This window comes from Furipterus horrens, unplaced genomic scaffold, assembly GCF_987537825.1.
Source record: "Furipterus horrens unplaced genomic scaffold, mFurHor1.1.pri manual_scaffold_5, whole genome shotgun sequence".
NCBI lineage: Eukaryota > Metazoa > Chordata > Mammalia > Chiroptera > Furipteridae > Furipterus > Furipterus horrens.
This window is the reverse complement of record NW_028327175.1, coordinates 198,937,342-198,955,241: the sequence shown is the minus strand read 5'-3', so window position 1 is coordinate 198,955,241 and position 17,900 is coordinate 198,937,342. Positions and strand designations below refer to the sequence as shown.

Below are 17,900 nucleotides of genomic sequence, written 5' to 3'. Positions count from 1 at the left end.
TGACCTCCAAGTCCTGCTCCGTCTGCCCCTCCCCCAGCAATGCCACCTGCCTCGCTGCCCTCCTTGCGGGACACTGTCTGTTTCTGCTCACACCCTAACGTGTAAGACCGCCCTTCCCTTGGTTCCAACCAGCTCAGGGCCCTTGGACCTGCTACCCCTTTACCTGGGCTTCTACCCTCTGGGTTCTGCACAGATGGCTCCTTTTCCTCTTTCTTGGACCCTCAAGTGCCACCCGTTCAGGCAGCTCTTTCCTAACCACCTACAGAAAACGGCCTCAGGCCTGCCAGGATTTTATTTTTGTCACAGCACAACAGAGTATCTAAAAACTATGTTCTCGGTCTCCTAATTTACTGTTTTGTTTTGACAGACCTGGAAACCTTGTCTGCTGTATTCACTTCTATGACAGTGTCAGGGCACAAAAATAGGCCTCAAGTAAACATCTGCTAAACCACTTCATTGCATTCCTAAAATTCAACTTTCAAAAAAAGAAAAAGGCAGGGAATGACTATGGTGGGGGGGATGGGCAGGACAGAGGACAGCAATAATAAAAAATAAACGCCATGCTCAGGATCTGCAAACTTTTCTTTTTTTAATCTGCAGACTAGATTACATAAAAATCTGTACTGATCACAGATTAAAATATACAAATCTATATTTATTAAATGACTGCTTAAGAACCTGAGGAAATGGAGGGAAAGTATCTCAACAGGTTCCACTGAACTACATGAAAATCAGTAATGGAGCCGGCAACGTGTAGCCTGCTGTCCCCCACTTCGCTCCGAAATACTGATCTCCTCGCTCTCTCTTCTCCTCTATACACTCAGCGGCTCGTGGCCTCACGGGCACTGAGAGGAAGGGACAGGCTGCCGCGCGGTGGCGAGCTCCCCACAGTTCCACGCTCGGGCTCCTGCTACCGCCTCAAAGCTCTCTGGCTCTAGAATTTTCAAGAGATATACCAAACAATAAAGAGAACGCTTTCCAATTTTGCTGGAAATTAATTATTTCAAATGCAGTAGGATTTTTATGTCTCTTCATTATTGAGACATGAGATAATATTTCATACACAGGATGGGATTTATTATGTAGAAATAAATTCCTAATGGTCATCTGCGAAGTCTAGATAAATCCATAGCTATGCACTGTAAAATGATAGATACAAAAATGAAACCAAAAAATGGCAGTAATTTCAAAGGATTAACTGATTGTGATACAGAGAAAGAGTATCTTCTGAAATAAACAGAATATATTGTAGTTCTAAAGTTACAAAATGTGATCGCTTCAAATTATCAGTTCCAATTTCAGTGATATCACCAGGAGTCATAAATGTGTTTTAGTTTATATAACATGCAATTAAATATGTAAGGAAGATAAAAGATAATCACAGAGCTAAGCTGGAGACATTGTATAGCTGGAAATCTGCTGTAACTTGGCAGAAAGAGACAGGTCGGGCTGAAAATACCATGACGGAGACCTTTTTATACAGTGGGCCATTGAAACACAAAAACGTCAGTTATGGACCAGACCATTTTTTTTTAAATCAAATGGTGATTGAAGAAAAATATCAACTCTACTACTTTTATAATTCAAAAAAGCACATACAGAATAATTAAAATAATCTCAAAGTACATTTTACCATGATGTAAAACTGTGACCATCAGACAGAGACACCGGGGAAAGAGAAGCGACACAGGGACGGAGAGTGAGAGAGAGACCTGAGCCCCCAAACAGCAGAGCTGTTCTCAGTTCCCCTTCCCCTCGTCTACCACATATATGCACACGCAAGCAGGAATAAAAGCAGCAGCAACTATTCCATGGAAGAAGGCCCCACTCCCTTCTCTGTTAGGACAACGGACCTGTGCTGTGTCACTCACACCTGCAGCCACGGACTGAAAGGGACGTCACTGTCTGATGACTGTCATAAAGTCAAGCACAGGCAGGGGCTCCCCAGTCCTAGTCTATATACTTTATGTAACTGTGTATTTCTTCCAACGAACATACATTGCTTTAATTCATTTATACCAGATTTATTTAGACGTATTAAAAATATACGCAATGGTGATGGCAAAAAATGTATATATATGTGACTAATATAACACACAGGAAACACTGAGTGGTTCTGACAGGGGAGCTTAAACAAACACGTAAGCTAAACAACAAAGCGCCCCACTAACACAATGACCGCGCACACACGAGGCTAGACGGCCACCTTGAAAAGCTAGGGGATTACCACTGGACACTGGCCTCGGCTCTAAAGTGTATTTCTAAACACTCTGTAGGAGACTACAATAAGCCATTATATACGATCACAGGATTTCTACTGTTATGTGATGAAAAATATAATCAAAACGGAGACTCACTGGGAGTTCTGTGTGAGTCATTACAACTGTCGAAAGCAGTCTTACCGTAGTGCAGAGTAGACCCCCAGGGACAGAAATGAATAGTCGGGGTCATAGTACAAGTACACAGACGACACGCAGGACGGAAGGATGTCGATCACGCCCACGGCGACGATCTTCCCGTCCAGCCAGTACTGCTGGTGGAACGAGCCGTAGCCACAGTCCGGTCCGTCAGGTGGGTCCTCGGCCTGTGAACAAGCACAGGAACAGTTTGCCATCTTCCTCGCTCAGCGACAAATCTTAATACTGCATCTATTACACTTTCATTTCACTCCGTTAGCAAGTCCTAGACTTTCCTCTTTGTTCATCATCTTCTGCAGTCATATCCTGCAAAACTGTTTTTTTAAATAATTTATTTGTTTATTTTTTATTTTTAGAGAGAGAGGGGAAAGGAGAGAGAGAGGGAGAGAAACATCACTGTGTGGTTGCCTCTCCCTCGTGCCCCCAACTGGGGACCTGACGTGCAACCTAGTCGTGTGCCCTGACCGGGAATCTGCAAAACTTTTTACTTAGTAAAAACACTGACCAAGGAAAAGAATGAAAAAGAGCAATCAGCTGAAGATTTTTCTCAACTTGTTTTAAAATCTGCCGTGGGCAATACACAGATTAAGTAGACATTACACGAGCGGGAAAAGAAACGGGGTAGGAGGAAGATGGAGCACGAGAAAGAGGAGGGCGGGGTGAGCACGGCCCCCGTGCGGCCAGCCAGGCTGCGCTGTGGCGACCCGGCGCCGGTCGGGCATCTGACCCCATTACTGTGTCCAGGTAAGAGCCCCTGTGTAAGTACAAAGAGCTTTAACGTTTCTCCTCATCCTGATCTCAACGTAACTAGAACCTCACAGAAGCAATTTTGAGAGGATAACTATTTTCTGATATTCCTCATTTGAAAATTCAACAAGATTTAAAATATAACTTGTTAAATAAAAACTATGAAGCAGCATATAAAACCCTTGCTAGTGACTAAATGGATGTTAGAGATTAACAATTTAAGTGAACAAATACAACAGGACTTCTATCATTTTCATTTGGTTAAAATCCCAGAGAATGTGCGTGGACAAAACCCAGGAGAATAAAAATGAAAAAAGCAGGTTTGCTAATACTAAAACCAGAAAGAAAATTACAAGATAGGAAACCTACAAATCAATCTCTCATGAATATAGATGCAAAAATATTCACCAAAATATTAACAAATCGAATCCAACAGTGTATAAAAAAATTGTATATCATGACAAAGCAGAATTTATTCCAGCTATGCAAGGTTGGTTCAACATTAGAAAAGTAATTTTTAAAAAACAATTAATATATTCCACCATGAAAACAGCCTAAAACAAAAATCATATGATCACATCAACAGATGCAAAAAAACATTCAACAAAATCCAACACCTATTCATAACTAAAAGCTCTCAACAAACTAGGAACAGAGGGAGACGTCCATCAATTTGATAAAGAACATTCACCAAAAATCTACAGCTAACATCATACTTAACAGTAGGGAAATACTCAAAAGATGAAAAACAAACCCACATTGACGGAGGTATAGCAAAGGGTCACGGCCTAAGTCAAAATAATTTGGACAACAAAATAAAGTAGTACTGGAGTATAACCCAAAGTATAAAATAAATATCCATGAGTCCACACTGATATACATGACTGAATAAATTAATAAACGAGGAAGAGAAACAAATCCCCCAGGAATCCGAAAAGTTAATGTAGGTGCTCCTGCCCCAAAGGGAGCGAGCACAGCCCCTACTGCTTTGGTGCGGGCTGCGCACAGCGACTTCCTTCCAAAGGGGACGGCATGGGAGGGGGACGTACTGCACAGGTGACCAAGATCAAGACCAAGATCAACGACAAATATAATTTCTCTAACTTCCACTCCTGTAGATAAAATGTTGTTTGGGCAACAAATACATCTTTAAGTTTTTAAGAGCTTCCACCAACTATAATAATAAACTATGTCACACCCAGATTTCGGCATCCACTGTCACTGTTATCTCCCCAGAAACATGGCTCCAGGAGCACAGGTAAGCCAACGGAAGCAGTGACCCACGGCCACAGGCAAGCATACTCCCTGTCATAACTGCAAGGCCTGAGCCGACCCCAACAGCTAAGAGACTTCAAGCCTAAGAACCTGTTTCAGAAACTAGAATGCTCCCGCTATGTAGTAAGAAATAAATTCCTACGTACTATGGAACTGCATAAACCCCCCTTCAAAGGTAAGCCGTGGGGTCACAAGAAAGGGCTCCCTGCCTGTAGAAACAATCGTGCAGGAAAGCAACGCCCGCAGTGACGTGGGGACAGAGAAGCTGTCAGTTCGTGAAATGTCAGGTGGGAGCTGTCAGCTGTCAGAAACCTCCAAGGCAAAAGCTACTCAGACTGAAATGAATCTAAATCCACCCGTGACTTCAGTTCAGCGCCTCGTTCTTGGTCATTAAATCTATTAGTATATTCATTCATTCATTGGAAAATGGATTTATCAAGGCTATAAGAACGGACCCAATAAGCATATTCTCAATAAATGACCAATGTATTCTCCTAGGTCTAAATATAAATCAGTTCTATCTGTTGTACCAGCTCAGAATATTTTTTTAAAATTGCAATGACCTTCTCAGTTTCCAACATCCATCAGCTGTCTCATTCCCTGGACCCCCCATTTAATAACCTGCTCCCCTTTACTGCACTGGTTTGAATGAGCAGTTTCTCTGCCACAGGCATTATTCCCATCTCTCGAGTCCCTGGAGGTCAGGGGCCTTCCCCGTCTGCAGAACGCCTGACAGACAGATACGGGCCACCTTACAGTGACTCAGGGCAAAGGGAGCCCTGTGACTACCTACGCGGACTCCCCTTACGCCCAGATGAGGAAACCAGGAGTCAGTTAAGCAACACAATAATGAACCACGGAGTTAACAAACTGACTCAAGAAAATAATTTAACTTTTTTAGAAAACTGTATGTCTGCATTTTTAAAACAGAAATCATCTTACTACTCACCCTCAAGGGCAGCTCTAAGAAGCAAATGGCAAAGTACGAATAAAAGCAGCCTGCAGACGGCGGGCAGATCGGGTCCGTGTTAGCTGCCGGCTGCAGGGTCTGAATGGCACACACGGAAAGGGTATGTCTATGAACTTACGTCAGCTCATTCCCTGAACAGCAGTTACTTAAGCCAACGGCAGTGAGCTTTACCTTCCTCATAAACAAGCCAGTGATGTGATCGGCAATGTGTAATAGTCTATCTCTCCCACGCCTTCAGTTCATCCAGTCCTGGGTACGCGAAAGAATAAGCAAAGTTACCTCTCAGAACTTCCTCAATTTCGAGGATTTAGCTGACAACAAGAAAAATATAATAAAGCTCCCACTAGCTACACAAAAGAAAAAGCGCCCTGAACCCCAGGCAAGGCCGGCATGGCTCCCGGGATTAACGAGCTATGCGGCGGCCCGGCGCCAGAGGCCCGATGCAGAAACACCATCGATGTTAGGAGGCCCATTGAGGCTTCTAGCCAACCGCTCCCGAATGAGCGTGCATTTACTCTGATGGGGTGCGCCTGTCTCCTGACCCATCAGCCTCCGTGCGCCTCAGCGATGCCTAGAACGAACACTGCGGAGACATGGGGGCAGGCACGGGGGGAGTCATCCGCCAGGCGCCGGGGGCCACCTCGGGGGCCTCCACCGGGCACCCAAAGACAGGGACCGAGAAAGAGCGGAGCCCGCCTTCTTCCTTCTACGGCCCCCAAGTGCCTCCCGACCTCACCGCTGTGGGCACACAAACCTACCGTTAGGTAACTGGTGCCCTGAGTTTTGTATTTATTTATTTATTTTTAGAGAGAGGGGAAGGAAGGGAGAAAGAGAGGGAGAGAAACACTGATCGGCTGCCTCTCACAACGCCCGCCCCCCAACTGGGGACCTGGCCCTCAACCCAGGCGTGTGCCCTGACTGGGAATCGAACAGGCGATCTCTCCGTTCGCAGGCCAGAGTTCAATCCACTGAGCCACACCAGCCAGGGCCTGAATTTTTTTTAAACAACAGTTTATGGAGGCCCCTAAAGGTAATCTTTTTAAGACCTGGTTAAAAGTCTGCACTGGTTTGTAATAACGTATTCCTTGTTTTGCCTTGTTAATAGTTTCATGAAACATTGTACTGAACTTTCGGTTCATTTTAAAAATAGAAACCCAAAGGTGTGCTAAACTACTATGGCATCAACATCTACATTATCTCTTAAAAAAAAACAAAACTAAACTAAATTGGAAAGTCTACAATGATAAGTAAAATTTAATTTGGAAACTGCAAATGGCAGCACTCATGGTTAACATACTGCACAGTTTTGTACAAGTGTTTAAAAATCAAATGCAACCAAGTCCTAATTTCTAAAGAACCAAATTAAACAAAACTGGAAAATAAAGTAAGCTAATTACAGTGCATTCGCATGAACAACTGTCAAGTAGTAATTAAAAACTATTTTTACCAAGCCTTTTTAATAACGCTGTAAACATTTCTCCGAGTTAGGTAAAAATATAACACTGTGAAACGGATGCTATGATCCCAATCGTATGAAAAATTACCGGGTGCCTTTCAGGCACTTCTGGGCCTGATTTTCTATCGACTGGGTTATTTCATAATTTGTCTGGGGCAGAGGTTAACTTACAGATTTGTGTCCAGAGGAACAAACAGCCCGAAAGGTCACGGTTTAACGCCCTGTGAGAGAAGAGCCAGTTTTTTTGATCTCAGTCAGCTCCTCCCAACCCCTTGTTAAAGTGCCTGGATAGGTCTTTTTCTCAAATGCTTCTTGCACCAGTTGTAATGTCTTCTTACTGATTTTTCCACTGATCAACGAGTCAAGTGGAAGCTGACATGTGTTCATGCTCCATCTGCCTGGAAGTCGTGACTTTACCTTTGTGAAAACTATAGTTTAACAGCCTGGAGGGCATCCAACGAGAAGCTCAAGCGAACTCACTAGATGGAGCCACCTTAGAGGAGCCCTCAGCCTACACCGCTCCCGTCCTGCCTCGCTTGTCTGTTCTTGACTCTCAGAGTTTGTTGTCTGTTGCATAGTTATGAGTTCACTCTTTTAAGGAAAGCAAGTGTTTGAGAACTGAACCGATGAGTTCTGTGTCTACTTCTGACCCTTAGCTGAAGTTGTAGAACTGAAGCTAAGGGTTCTCCAACATGCTCGTGAATCTGTAATTCAGAAAGTCTTTACTTCTTGTATGTTAAATACTTCCCACCTCCAGAGGGGATTAATTAATCACACTGTTACATCTCTTAATTAGGGAGCTCTGAAAAATTGACTTTAGAGATAGTATTTACATAAATCAAATATTCTCCAAAGTCACAGAAAATAAAATAAATAAACTCCTATAGAAACTGCTGATTCAGGAACACTTTTAAGATAAATCAAACCGGTTTAAGTAATTTTGGTTTAAGAAAAAATGTTGGCCCTGGCCGGGTACTCAGTTGGTTCGAAGCATCACCTCGTACACCCAAAGGTTGCAGGTTCGATCCCCAGTTGGGATGCACACGGGAGGCAACTGCTCAATGTTTCTCTTTCATATCGATGTTTTTCTGTCTCCCTTCTGCTCTCTAAAATCAATAAATATCCTCAGGTGAGGACTAAAAAAAGAAAGAAAAAAGTTATGTCTTTTCTCAGATATATTAGTATTAAATACAAGTCATGCGTGGATTTTAAAAATAATATATGACTTGTTTTCTCATTGGCTCATTTAAAAAGCTAACAATATTCCTACATAATGCTTATGATTTTGAAAAATGTAAATCCGTGTTCCACTGAATTATAATTGACATTTAAAAATATTTTTAATTGTGGTAAGATACGTAACATAAAACTAACCATGTGAGCCATTTTTGAGTGTACCTTCAGTGGCATGAAGTGGATTCACACTGTTGGGCAACCATCACCCTATCTGTCACCAGGACCTTTTCATCGTCCCCAACTGAAGCTCCGTATCCATTAAACAAGACTCCCCAGCCTCCCTTCCCCCAGCCCTAGCAACCACGATGCTACTTTTTTTAAAATTAAGTTTATTGGGGTAGCACTGGCCTTTTACTTTGAAACTAACCATGTCTTCACTGGTAAGGTGGATTTTGCTCTTTTCCTTTTATGCAGTCTGACCATCTCCGACTTGAAACTGGAGTTTTTAGACCTGTGCTGTTCAACAGGTCCGCCTCTGGCCACGTGTGCTACGTAAGTTAACTAGAATTTAAGAAAATTTAAGGTTCAGCTGCTAACGCGCTCAGTCGCTCTGCATGACCACTAGCGACATGCATGTTTTAGGCAGTGCAGACACAGAACATTCCATGCAGCAGAGTTTTGGTTGAGGTCACTTACACTTAATGTAATCAATAGAGCTGGACTGACGTGAACCATCTGGCTATTTGTTTTCCATTTGTCTTGCTCGTTCTCTGTCCACCTTTCCTTCTTTTTCCCGCCCTTTAAAAGGCTGAAAATGTGTTACGTTGCTACTGTCTTCACTGTTGGCTTATTAATGGTATCTCCTTGTTTTTTGTTATGTTTGTTTGCTTGTTTGTTTTTAAGGCTGCTCTAGGGCAGTGGTTTTCAACAGGGAGCCAATTTCCCCCCTACAGACATTTGGCAAAGTCTGGGGACATTCTGTTTCAGCTCAGAGGGAGGACGCGACTGACTTCTACTGAGCAGGAGACATAAACGTTGCTAAGAGTCACACAGCACACGGAAGAGCGCCCACAAGACGTGACAGACCCACGTGCATCGTGCAAGGCCGAGAAACCGCGCTCCAGCGTTTACAAAATACATCCCACTGTGTTTTCACAGTACTGCACCTCTTCACATAGCGCGAGGCTCCGTCCCTTTTTCCTTCTGAGCCTGTCACTGCTGGCTCCTGCCAGCGGCTGTGAGACTGAGCGGGACTGAGCTACCTCTCCAGGCACAACTGTCGTCTTACACAAACTGGGACTCTCTCTCTCACACACATTTTGTGAGAATTAAAACAAGGTGAGTAAAGAGCTGAGCGCAGTACCCGTACACTGTACCTGGGAGCTTCTCGGGAAGTTGTACCACCTGTAAATGAAGATGATTTTCACTGGTCTGAACAGAAGGAACAGGGGACACCGTGAAGATAAAGATAAGTAACCTACTCAGGGTCACTTGCTCACCAACACCTCTCCCGCAGCTGTCTGCCCCCCGGTGACGATGGCACTGCACCCCACTGGATTGGCTGGCAGTCTGACTCAGAGGAGAATTTCAAGAATCTTTTCGCCTCTGATATATAATCCCTTTTATTTACCTACATTTAATTGGAGACATGTGTCGGTGGTGCCACACAAAATGTAATTCAGACGCAGAAATGTCAATAAAAGTGTCTGTAAGGGGGAGGCCCGAGGAAACCTCGCAGGGAGTGGACACCGGCAGCCGCAGAGCCGCGCACAATTAGGAGCAGAATGGAAATATGCTGCCTGACTTGACGAGGTGATAAAAGCTCTTTGCCCATAAAGCTTAATGAGCTCTATTAGTCTTCAGCTTACAGGAATGTAAAAGGGTCAGCCCCACAGAGGGAAGTAACTGACTCTCCACACATGGCTCCATTCAAATGACAGCAGATCACATTACTGGGGTAATTACTATAACTTGACAATTTCGTTAGATTCATGTGGCAGTTAACTGTTTAGGACTCACAACAAAGGGACATGGCTCATTCACAGCAGCCTGTGTGAACAAAGTGAAACTTAAAGTCTCTTTCATTTCCAGCTGCAAGTCCCATAGACTTCACTGTCTTTACCAGAATTTTTTTTTTAATTCAAAATTAGAGAAGATAATAGGGGTATTTACCATATTTGTAGTTTTCCTTCTCCAGCTAACACATAAGCTGAGGGGCAAAAGGAAACATTTAGGGATGCCCAGCGTTGCCCTGCCTTCGCTCTGCTTGGGCTCTCGGGCTCTGCAGGGGCCAAAGAACAGAGTCCGGAGTTCAGTGCTGCTGGAGAAGGCGCGGTAGCAGCCAAACTAAGTCGTCAGGGGGCCCCTGGGAAATTTCAGGCGAGGAAAACACCAACAGAAAGCCCTCAAGTATTTCCCAAATACTTCAAGACAAGAGAAGCAAACAGGTCACCTTTAATTTTGATTTTTTTCCCTCCGCCCATGTCCGTTAAGTCCAGTAAGAAACAGATCGATTTAGTCAAGGTAAAGTATTTCCCAATCATTCAATGGAAAAAGCGGATCAGCCAGGAAATGAGAGAAACCATCACTAAGCGTCGATCGTGATCCTGTCCCTTCTATTTTCACCAAAGATTAAAGCTTCTGCACATAAAGTCCAAATATTTCACCAGAGTAGCAAGATGTAATTTAAAAACACACGTTTGTACGGTAGAACTCGGAGAGTTGGCCGGCACAATTCAAAGCTTTATCTATACCAGAGAACCCAAAGGCAGAGACCACAAAGATCCTGATGGTAAGCAGCTACCGCCTCACTGGGAAGACAGTGTTAACCACATTAAGACGTAAATATCGGGCCTGGTGTGCTTTCAGCTGCCAGAAGACAGGTAACAGCTGCTCCTCTCAGCCTCGGCCCCACCTCGCTCAGCCACTCACGCGTCCATTCACTGACTCGCTCGTTCATCCACTCATTCTCCCAGCAGGCATTCGCTCAGTGCCGCCAGCGTACTACATACAGTAAGAGTGAAGTGAGGAATCGAGAAAAACGGGTCTTCTCGTTGGCCTCACACTGGGGAGAAGTCACCCAGCGAGGTCTGTTTAAAAGTATCTTCAAACTGCTCCTTGCCCCCGTGACGTGGACGTCAAGCCCCAGTGTTCCTATTTACTCCCGTGGGGTCGGCCAATTCAGCCTACCTGCCTTGTGCTAAAACCCTTGCTCTTGGTTACTCCTCCAAGCTCTTGCTGCAGTGAGAGTCCAGCCTTAAACACAACAGCTCCGGCCAGTCCCTTTTTTTCCAAGACTGGAACCTACATCAGTTGTTCCCACACCAGTGAGAGACTCCCCTGATCACAGAGCAGTCAAACACTGACTACCGAAGCCACTTCCACAAACCTGCCATGGCTCCTTCATGGAAAAACAAAGGATAAAACACTGTAACATTCTGTAGTTGATGTTAACATTTTGTGTATCTCCTTCCTAATTTCTGTATGTTTAAATCGTTTTTTAATTTAGATCTGCATGTATAGTTTTGCATCCTGTTTTTATCTTGATATAGCGAAAGTATTTTACACTGTTATTGCTCATCAATATGTACTCATGAACATATATGTACAGCCCACATTTTCATGGCGATCGTGTGTTCTATCACATGGCTGGCCTTATCATGATTTCAAACCTTTTCCTACTGCTGGATACTTAGATGTTTATAAATTTTTGCCATTATAAATAGTGCTGTAATAAACATATTTATGTTAAGTTTTTCCCATCTTTGATATTTCTCTGGCAGTGATTCTTAGACTAGAATTACTCAACTATAAGCTATGAATTTATATAAGGTCTTTAATGTGCATGACCAATCTGATCCTTGTAAAGAATGAAGTTTAAAAACATATCATACCTTACCACGCATACAAACGCACACACAAACACACATACACACACCCCTATCTTAATAAATTTAAAAAACCTGTATATAACTGTTTTTTGAACCTATGTTGCTTTGATTATTTATAAGGTTAAACTTTTAAAACATTTAATACCATTTGTATTTCATCTCATCAACTATCTGATAAAATCCAACCAAATGTTATGAAGAAGCAAAGAAGACATTTTTAAATTTTTTAATTAATTCTAAGAGGTCATTACAGTAAGTGTAATAACCTTTTTATCACACTTTCCCCAAATTGCCTTTTAACTATATATGTTTTCATGAACAAAATTATCAATTTTTTGCAGAATCAAATCTAATATTTCCATCCTTTCCTTTGATACTTCCCTTTCTTCTATGCTTAGAAGGTGCTTAATCAACTAAAGAGTAGATTATATATAATTTATATTATCTTCAAGTTTCTTATGCTTTGGTTTCTGTCTTTATTGTTTTTACACTAAACTTTATTTAAAATTGCATGCGACAGGCACTGTACTCGGTGTTTGCCACATTATCTCGTTCTATTTTAATAACCTGTAAGTCTGTATTATCTCCATTTGTAAATTTATCAAACGATGAAATGACTTGTTCATGGGACCCCAAATCTCTCTCACTTCACAGCTCAGGCTCTTTTCCATTACAGCAGCAGGACATCGTATCTAGACTCGTCCTGGAGAGGGCTATGATCTCAGCAAGCTGGAAACAGATGGAGGGAACATCAGGTGGCGAGAACACCAGAGGCACATGAAGGAAAAGCGAAAGGCAGGGGACAGCCTTACTGTGTGGGACTGAAGTGCAGCCCAGCAGGAGAATGCAAAATATGGCTGAGATATGAACAGCACTTTATAAACTGTCCCCATGCCCATTGCTTCATCTGGGGGACAGGAGTTATTATACCCATTTTAAAGGTAAAACTGCGGCTCAGAGAAGCTGTGATTTACCCACGTGGCTAATAAGTGCAGATCTGACCTTAAACCCACGCTGGATCTAAATGCAATCATCTCTGCACATACTCTGCTGCCTCCCTTTCCCGTTCCTTTCTCAAAGTCCCGGGCCTCTTCCACAAATGAGTCCTTGCCAAATGCAGCTCACGATGACTCCTGCTTCTCTGAACATCTAACAGTTTTTTCTTTATCCACAATTTTATCACTGGATCCTCAGGTCTAAATTGCAGAATCATTACGAAGATTAAATGAGAAAGTGAATAAAGCACCAAGAATAGCTCAGTAAAAGGTAAGTCCTTTGCTCTTCCCGAGTCAATTCATGGATTTTCAAAAGCTCTTCTGAACCAAGCGCATCTTCCTTGATGTGAGCCACTGCCCAGGGCTTCCCCAGCTCTTTAACGCCAGGGCAGTAGAGAGAATAAGGCGAACGCTGAACAGTTACGAAAGTAGGAGAGATAATACTGCTCCTTAAAACACAGGATTGATTGCAGTCTACTTATTAAAAAAGAAAATGTACTTAAAAAGGAGCGATGACCTGTCTGAAGGTGAATAGCTCTGTAACTTATAGGAATTCTTATCGAAAAAAGGTCCGTATTCACCTCACTCCTGTTACTGAAGAATGAGTGCGTCAGAATAAAATGATCACTCCTAAACTATCAAATAAGTGCCCAGCAAAGGATGTCGATAATCATGTGCAGTTAGCAATTCTAGTATTAAGGTCAGTGAGTAAACTTACCTCCAACGGTGAGCTGCAAAGGAACCTTGTGAACTGCAGAATCACATTTGAACAGAATCAGTTTCAGCCAATAAATGGGCAGCAAAAGAGAACAAAAAAGGAAAAATTATTATGTAATTTTAAAATCAGAGCATCTAAAGTAAACTCAAAAGTCAATATAAAAGTAATGCTCTCATACACTGTATAATTCATCCGAAGCATAGGGAAGTTCAATCTAGCCCACAGTAGGTATCTATTTAAATTAAATTTTAAAAACATTTAATATAAAAACGAAACAAAAGAAGTCCTAAAATATTTCATTGCTTTAAGTTTTATTTTGCGACCCCTGTATGACAGAGCATCCTCCAGGCAGAGACCAGCAACCTACCTGATGTCACAGAAGTATCACAGGCACGGTTAAGTAAAGGCCAAGCGCACACACACACACATACACACACACACAAAGAAGCCAAGAAAAGAGGAAAATAAAGTCAAGACCAAGACTCAAGTAAATGCCAAGAACACACAAAAAAAATCCCAGAAAAGAGAGAAATAAAGTCAAGACCAAAAGCTTCAACAGAGTGAAAACAAGGGGAAGTCACTCCTCCTCAATTTGGTGCCTGGTGGTGGCTGCCCGGCTCAGCCCGCTCTGTCTTGCCCGGCCCCACACGCCTGTCCTCCTCTCTGTCCCATTTCTCGGACACGCTGGCGGCTTACGGAATTTAAGCTGGAACCAAGCGTGCTGTCCCACAGCACTTAACTAAGGACACATAAATCTGGGGTGGGGAAGCCACGAACAAATGACAAAGCCAACGGCCGCTAGCTCTGAACCAGCGCTGTCACGTAACTTCCTACATATTCATGACGGTGACGCACGATGTCTGCTCAGATGCTGTTCACCGGATCAGCGTTCCAACCCCTCCGAGATTTACTATCATAATAAAATACCCAAGTAGCAGAAACTCTTGATCTTTCTAAATGCAAATTAACTACAAAAACTGCACTGCTGAGCCTCCCCTCCACAACAAAGCTAGCTGGCACGCGCAGGGAACACAAATAATTTTCTTTTCTTTTAGAGACACACAAGAGAAATAGTTCACAATGAAATTACATGATGTCTGGGATTTCTTTCAAAGTCATGTGCGGGGTCAGGAGGGAGGTAATGGGGTGAACGTGCAGACCAAACAAGACTGGCCATTATACTAAACTAGTGAGGACAGGCCATTGAGTATCTGAGAATTCATTATCCAATTCTCTCTACTACATGAATATTAAAGCTTCCGTACTCAAGTTTAAAAAATGTATCAGACACTTCCTCCCCCAAATACTAAAGTAAATATATTCCTGAAATATTGCTAGTACATGCCAAAGCCATGTAATTAACTACTATCATAGGCTCTAGATAGAGATTGTAAGAATTTTCCCCTAAATGATATCAATATGCGATTTGATTAAAGTAACTGTTAAGAGAACTTTCTGAAAGTGCAAGACATAACAAAATTTAAAATTTCCATAATGTTGACATGAAACAAATAAATCTATTGAAATCAAAATTTAAAGTGCAACCTTCGTGCTCTTGGATTCTTTTATAGTAGCCCAGCATACCACAGTCCCTGTCCTTCCTCCCAAGAGGAAGAGTGGTGGCTGGAAGACCAGGCAGTTGTTACAGTGGGGAAAATGGGGCACGGCGACATGTTTATTTCAAAAGGAGCAAGTTAATATTGTAGGGTTTCCATGTTTTTCTCCAATATGTGCATGTTAACTATGTTACACACATTAAACTTTAAAATTCAGAAGTGCTTTTAGTTCAGTAGTAACTGATGCAGAAGTTACTTTCAATAACAGTAATGAGAGTATATAAATACTCTCCAAGAAAACCGATGTCTCCTTGAAGCTCCAATAATTTACATACATCTTTGTTCTGTTCATGTAACATTCCTGCCGCAGCTTTTTCAAAATAGACCTACAAATTCTATCCTGTTTGAAGCTGCCAAAACATGAAATACATTAAAGTTCTCAGTCCCCAAAACAGGAAAAACAGAAAAATATATCACAAGACACACATTCGCTTTCCTAGTCTCAGGACACTGAAAAAGGTCCAAAAATTCTGCGTCTCAGTGTTATCAGAAAAATTCACTGCTATTTCCCTTCGGTTACCTGCTTAGGTTCGCTCAAAATGAAACTGCACACGTATTCAGTACCAATGGAATACTCTGAAAAAACAGCCATCATAAAAAAGCAAGTATAATTTGACAAAACACGTTTTCTAAATGGTGACACTGACAGCAGAAATACACACCTTTTAACAAATACCGCTGTGATGTCTGATCAGTATAAAAAATGGATCAATGCTGCTGTAAATCTAAAACTTCTCTAAAAAATATTATAGCAATAACAACAACAACAAAAGACTCCGGCTGCAGCCTGCAGCCCATATTAATACCGCCTTTCTAATGTGGCCACAGGAACATAGCTATTCAAAAAATACTGTGTCATGGGAATACTTAGTTACTAGATTTCAGAGAAAGAGCCTCTTCTATTTACTTAAGCAAAATGTTGAGAAAAACATATGCTTTAAAAAATATCTTACTGATTTTACTGACAGAAACATACCTCATCATTCCAGAAACAACTTCAGGTAAACAGAGCATCTGTTTTTATCTTCCTATGATCTATTTTTAAGATTACTTTTTGGAAATATACCTTGATTTACCATAGTTGAAAATCAAATAACCTGCCTGACATCTGGATTTTCAAACTTAACGAAAGAGGTAAATTTCTTGTCAATAACAATACTGATAACATTAATCTGATTCACTTGATAAAACTCATAAAAATTTCAATTGTCAATTATTTGGTCTACTCTTGAATTTTCTTAAAACAACATGAAGATTGTGTTCTATACTTAGCATCCTGGCATAAAAGGGGTCAGCACCGCTTTAAAAGCCCTTCAGGTCTCTGCACACACACAGATCGGCGCTCAGGGTCCCCGAGCACGCTGACCTCGCATCACCTGAGACACCCTCCCTCGCCACTCCCCGGACCAGGACTGCACTGGTCACTGGCAGCCTGTCTCATAGCCCGTTCTCACTGCTTCCAGAGAAGCTCAATGCTTAACAAAATTTTCTGAACACTTTTCCAAGCGCATGAAATTTACGATGAGTAAATTCTTTCCCTTCTTTCTCAGCCTTGTTATTAGCCACACCAGTTGCCTGGGGTAGGGGAAAGCAACAGAAAGTAGAGAAGAACCCACTGCTGGTTTTGTCAAAATATTCCAGTAAAACCATAATCTGCCATCTATCTTTATAAAATATTCAACAAATAAGTAATTATTTTCCTGAAATGCCTTTTCTATTTAATAAGAAACCATTTTAAATTCCTTTATTTTAAAGGAAAAGAAACACTGAACAGCAACTTTTACAAGATAAGCCACAATTTTTTCGTAAACCAAGGAGCATCAGTGAGGTGTCCCTGCATCCCCCAGAATGTCCTTGCATTAACAAAATCCTGCTGGTCCCATTTCCTTGGCCTTTCACCCCGGCACATGGTACCTGCTACCTTACAGATAGTCAGGGGGCAAATGTGAGTATTTTTGGCTATAATCTAATAAAATTTTTATTTAAAATTTTGTAATGATCAATCTAAATCAGACCCTTGAGAGTCTAAAGTATGTTCGGTTACATAGTGTTTTAGACTCCTTCCCCATCCCCCCACCATTTCTGATATACTGTATATGTATCTTATTTTAAAAAACTGTTTTTAAGGCAATGTGAAAACTAAGTTTTATATTAAGAATGTGTCTCTTACAAACCTACAATTCTTAGACGTTAATTTGATTCCCTAAGAAACGAAGTTTCATTATTTCACATTTCACAGCAGAGAAAATGAAAACTAAGATCCTGTTTGTCCGAATCTGAGCGTGCAGTGAAAGGAGGAGATTTGGGGAACCCCTCCGTTCACCTGTGCAGCTGCCCGCTGTTCCGTGTGTCAGCCACAGAACTGAAGCGTGCACCGCCTCTTCCGGTTAGAACTAGATGTTGGGCTTGGACCAGACCCTAAGCTTCAATAAGTTTTAAAAGATGAAGACAAAGATCTTACGTACATTTTAACATTTAAACTTAGGTCTTCTGAGCCAGTAAATCTCCTTTTCTGCCAGCGGGAAGAAGAGTTAGGCCTAAGAGCTAAGACAGCCTGTAATCTCACGAACCATAGCTTGCTTGTGTGAGGAACAAATGACCTGGGCCTTCGTTTTCTATGTGGGAAGTAACTCCAGCCTA

General features: G+C 42.0%; 1 protein-coding gene across 8 annotated transcripts in view; it reads right to left on the bottom strand.

The window, feature by feature from the left end:
* The window catches only part of ATE1 (arginyltransferase 1), a 121,727-nt gene that overhangs the window by 68,881 nt on the left and 34,946 nt on the right, over positions 1-17,900 (bottom strand). For all 8 annotated transcript variants that reach the window (XM_090278744.1, XM_090278747.1, XM_090278746.1 and 5 more), the window contains 2 exons: positions 13,645-13,677; positions 2,403-2,584 (listed from right to left, as the gene is read on the bottom strand). In XM_090278744.1, coding sequence (XP_090134870.1) covers positions 2,403-2,584; positions 13,645-13,677 — 215 coding nt within the window. The remainder of the gene's footprint in view (positions 1-2,402; positions 2,585-13,644; positions 13,678-17,900) is intronic.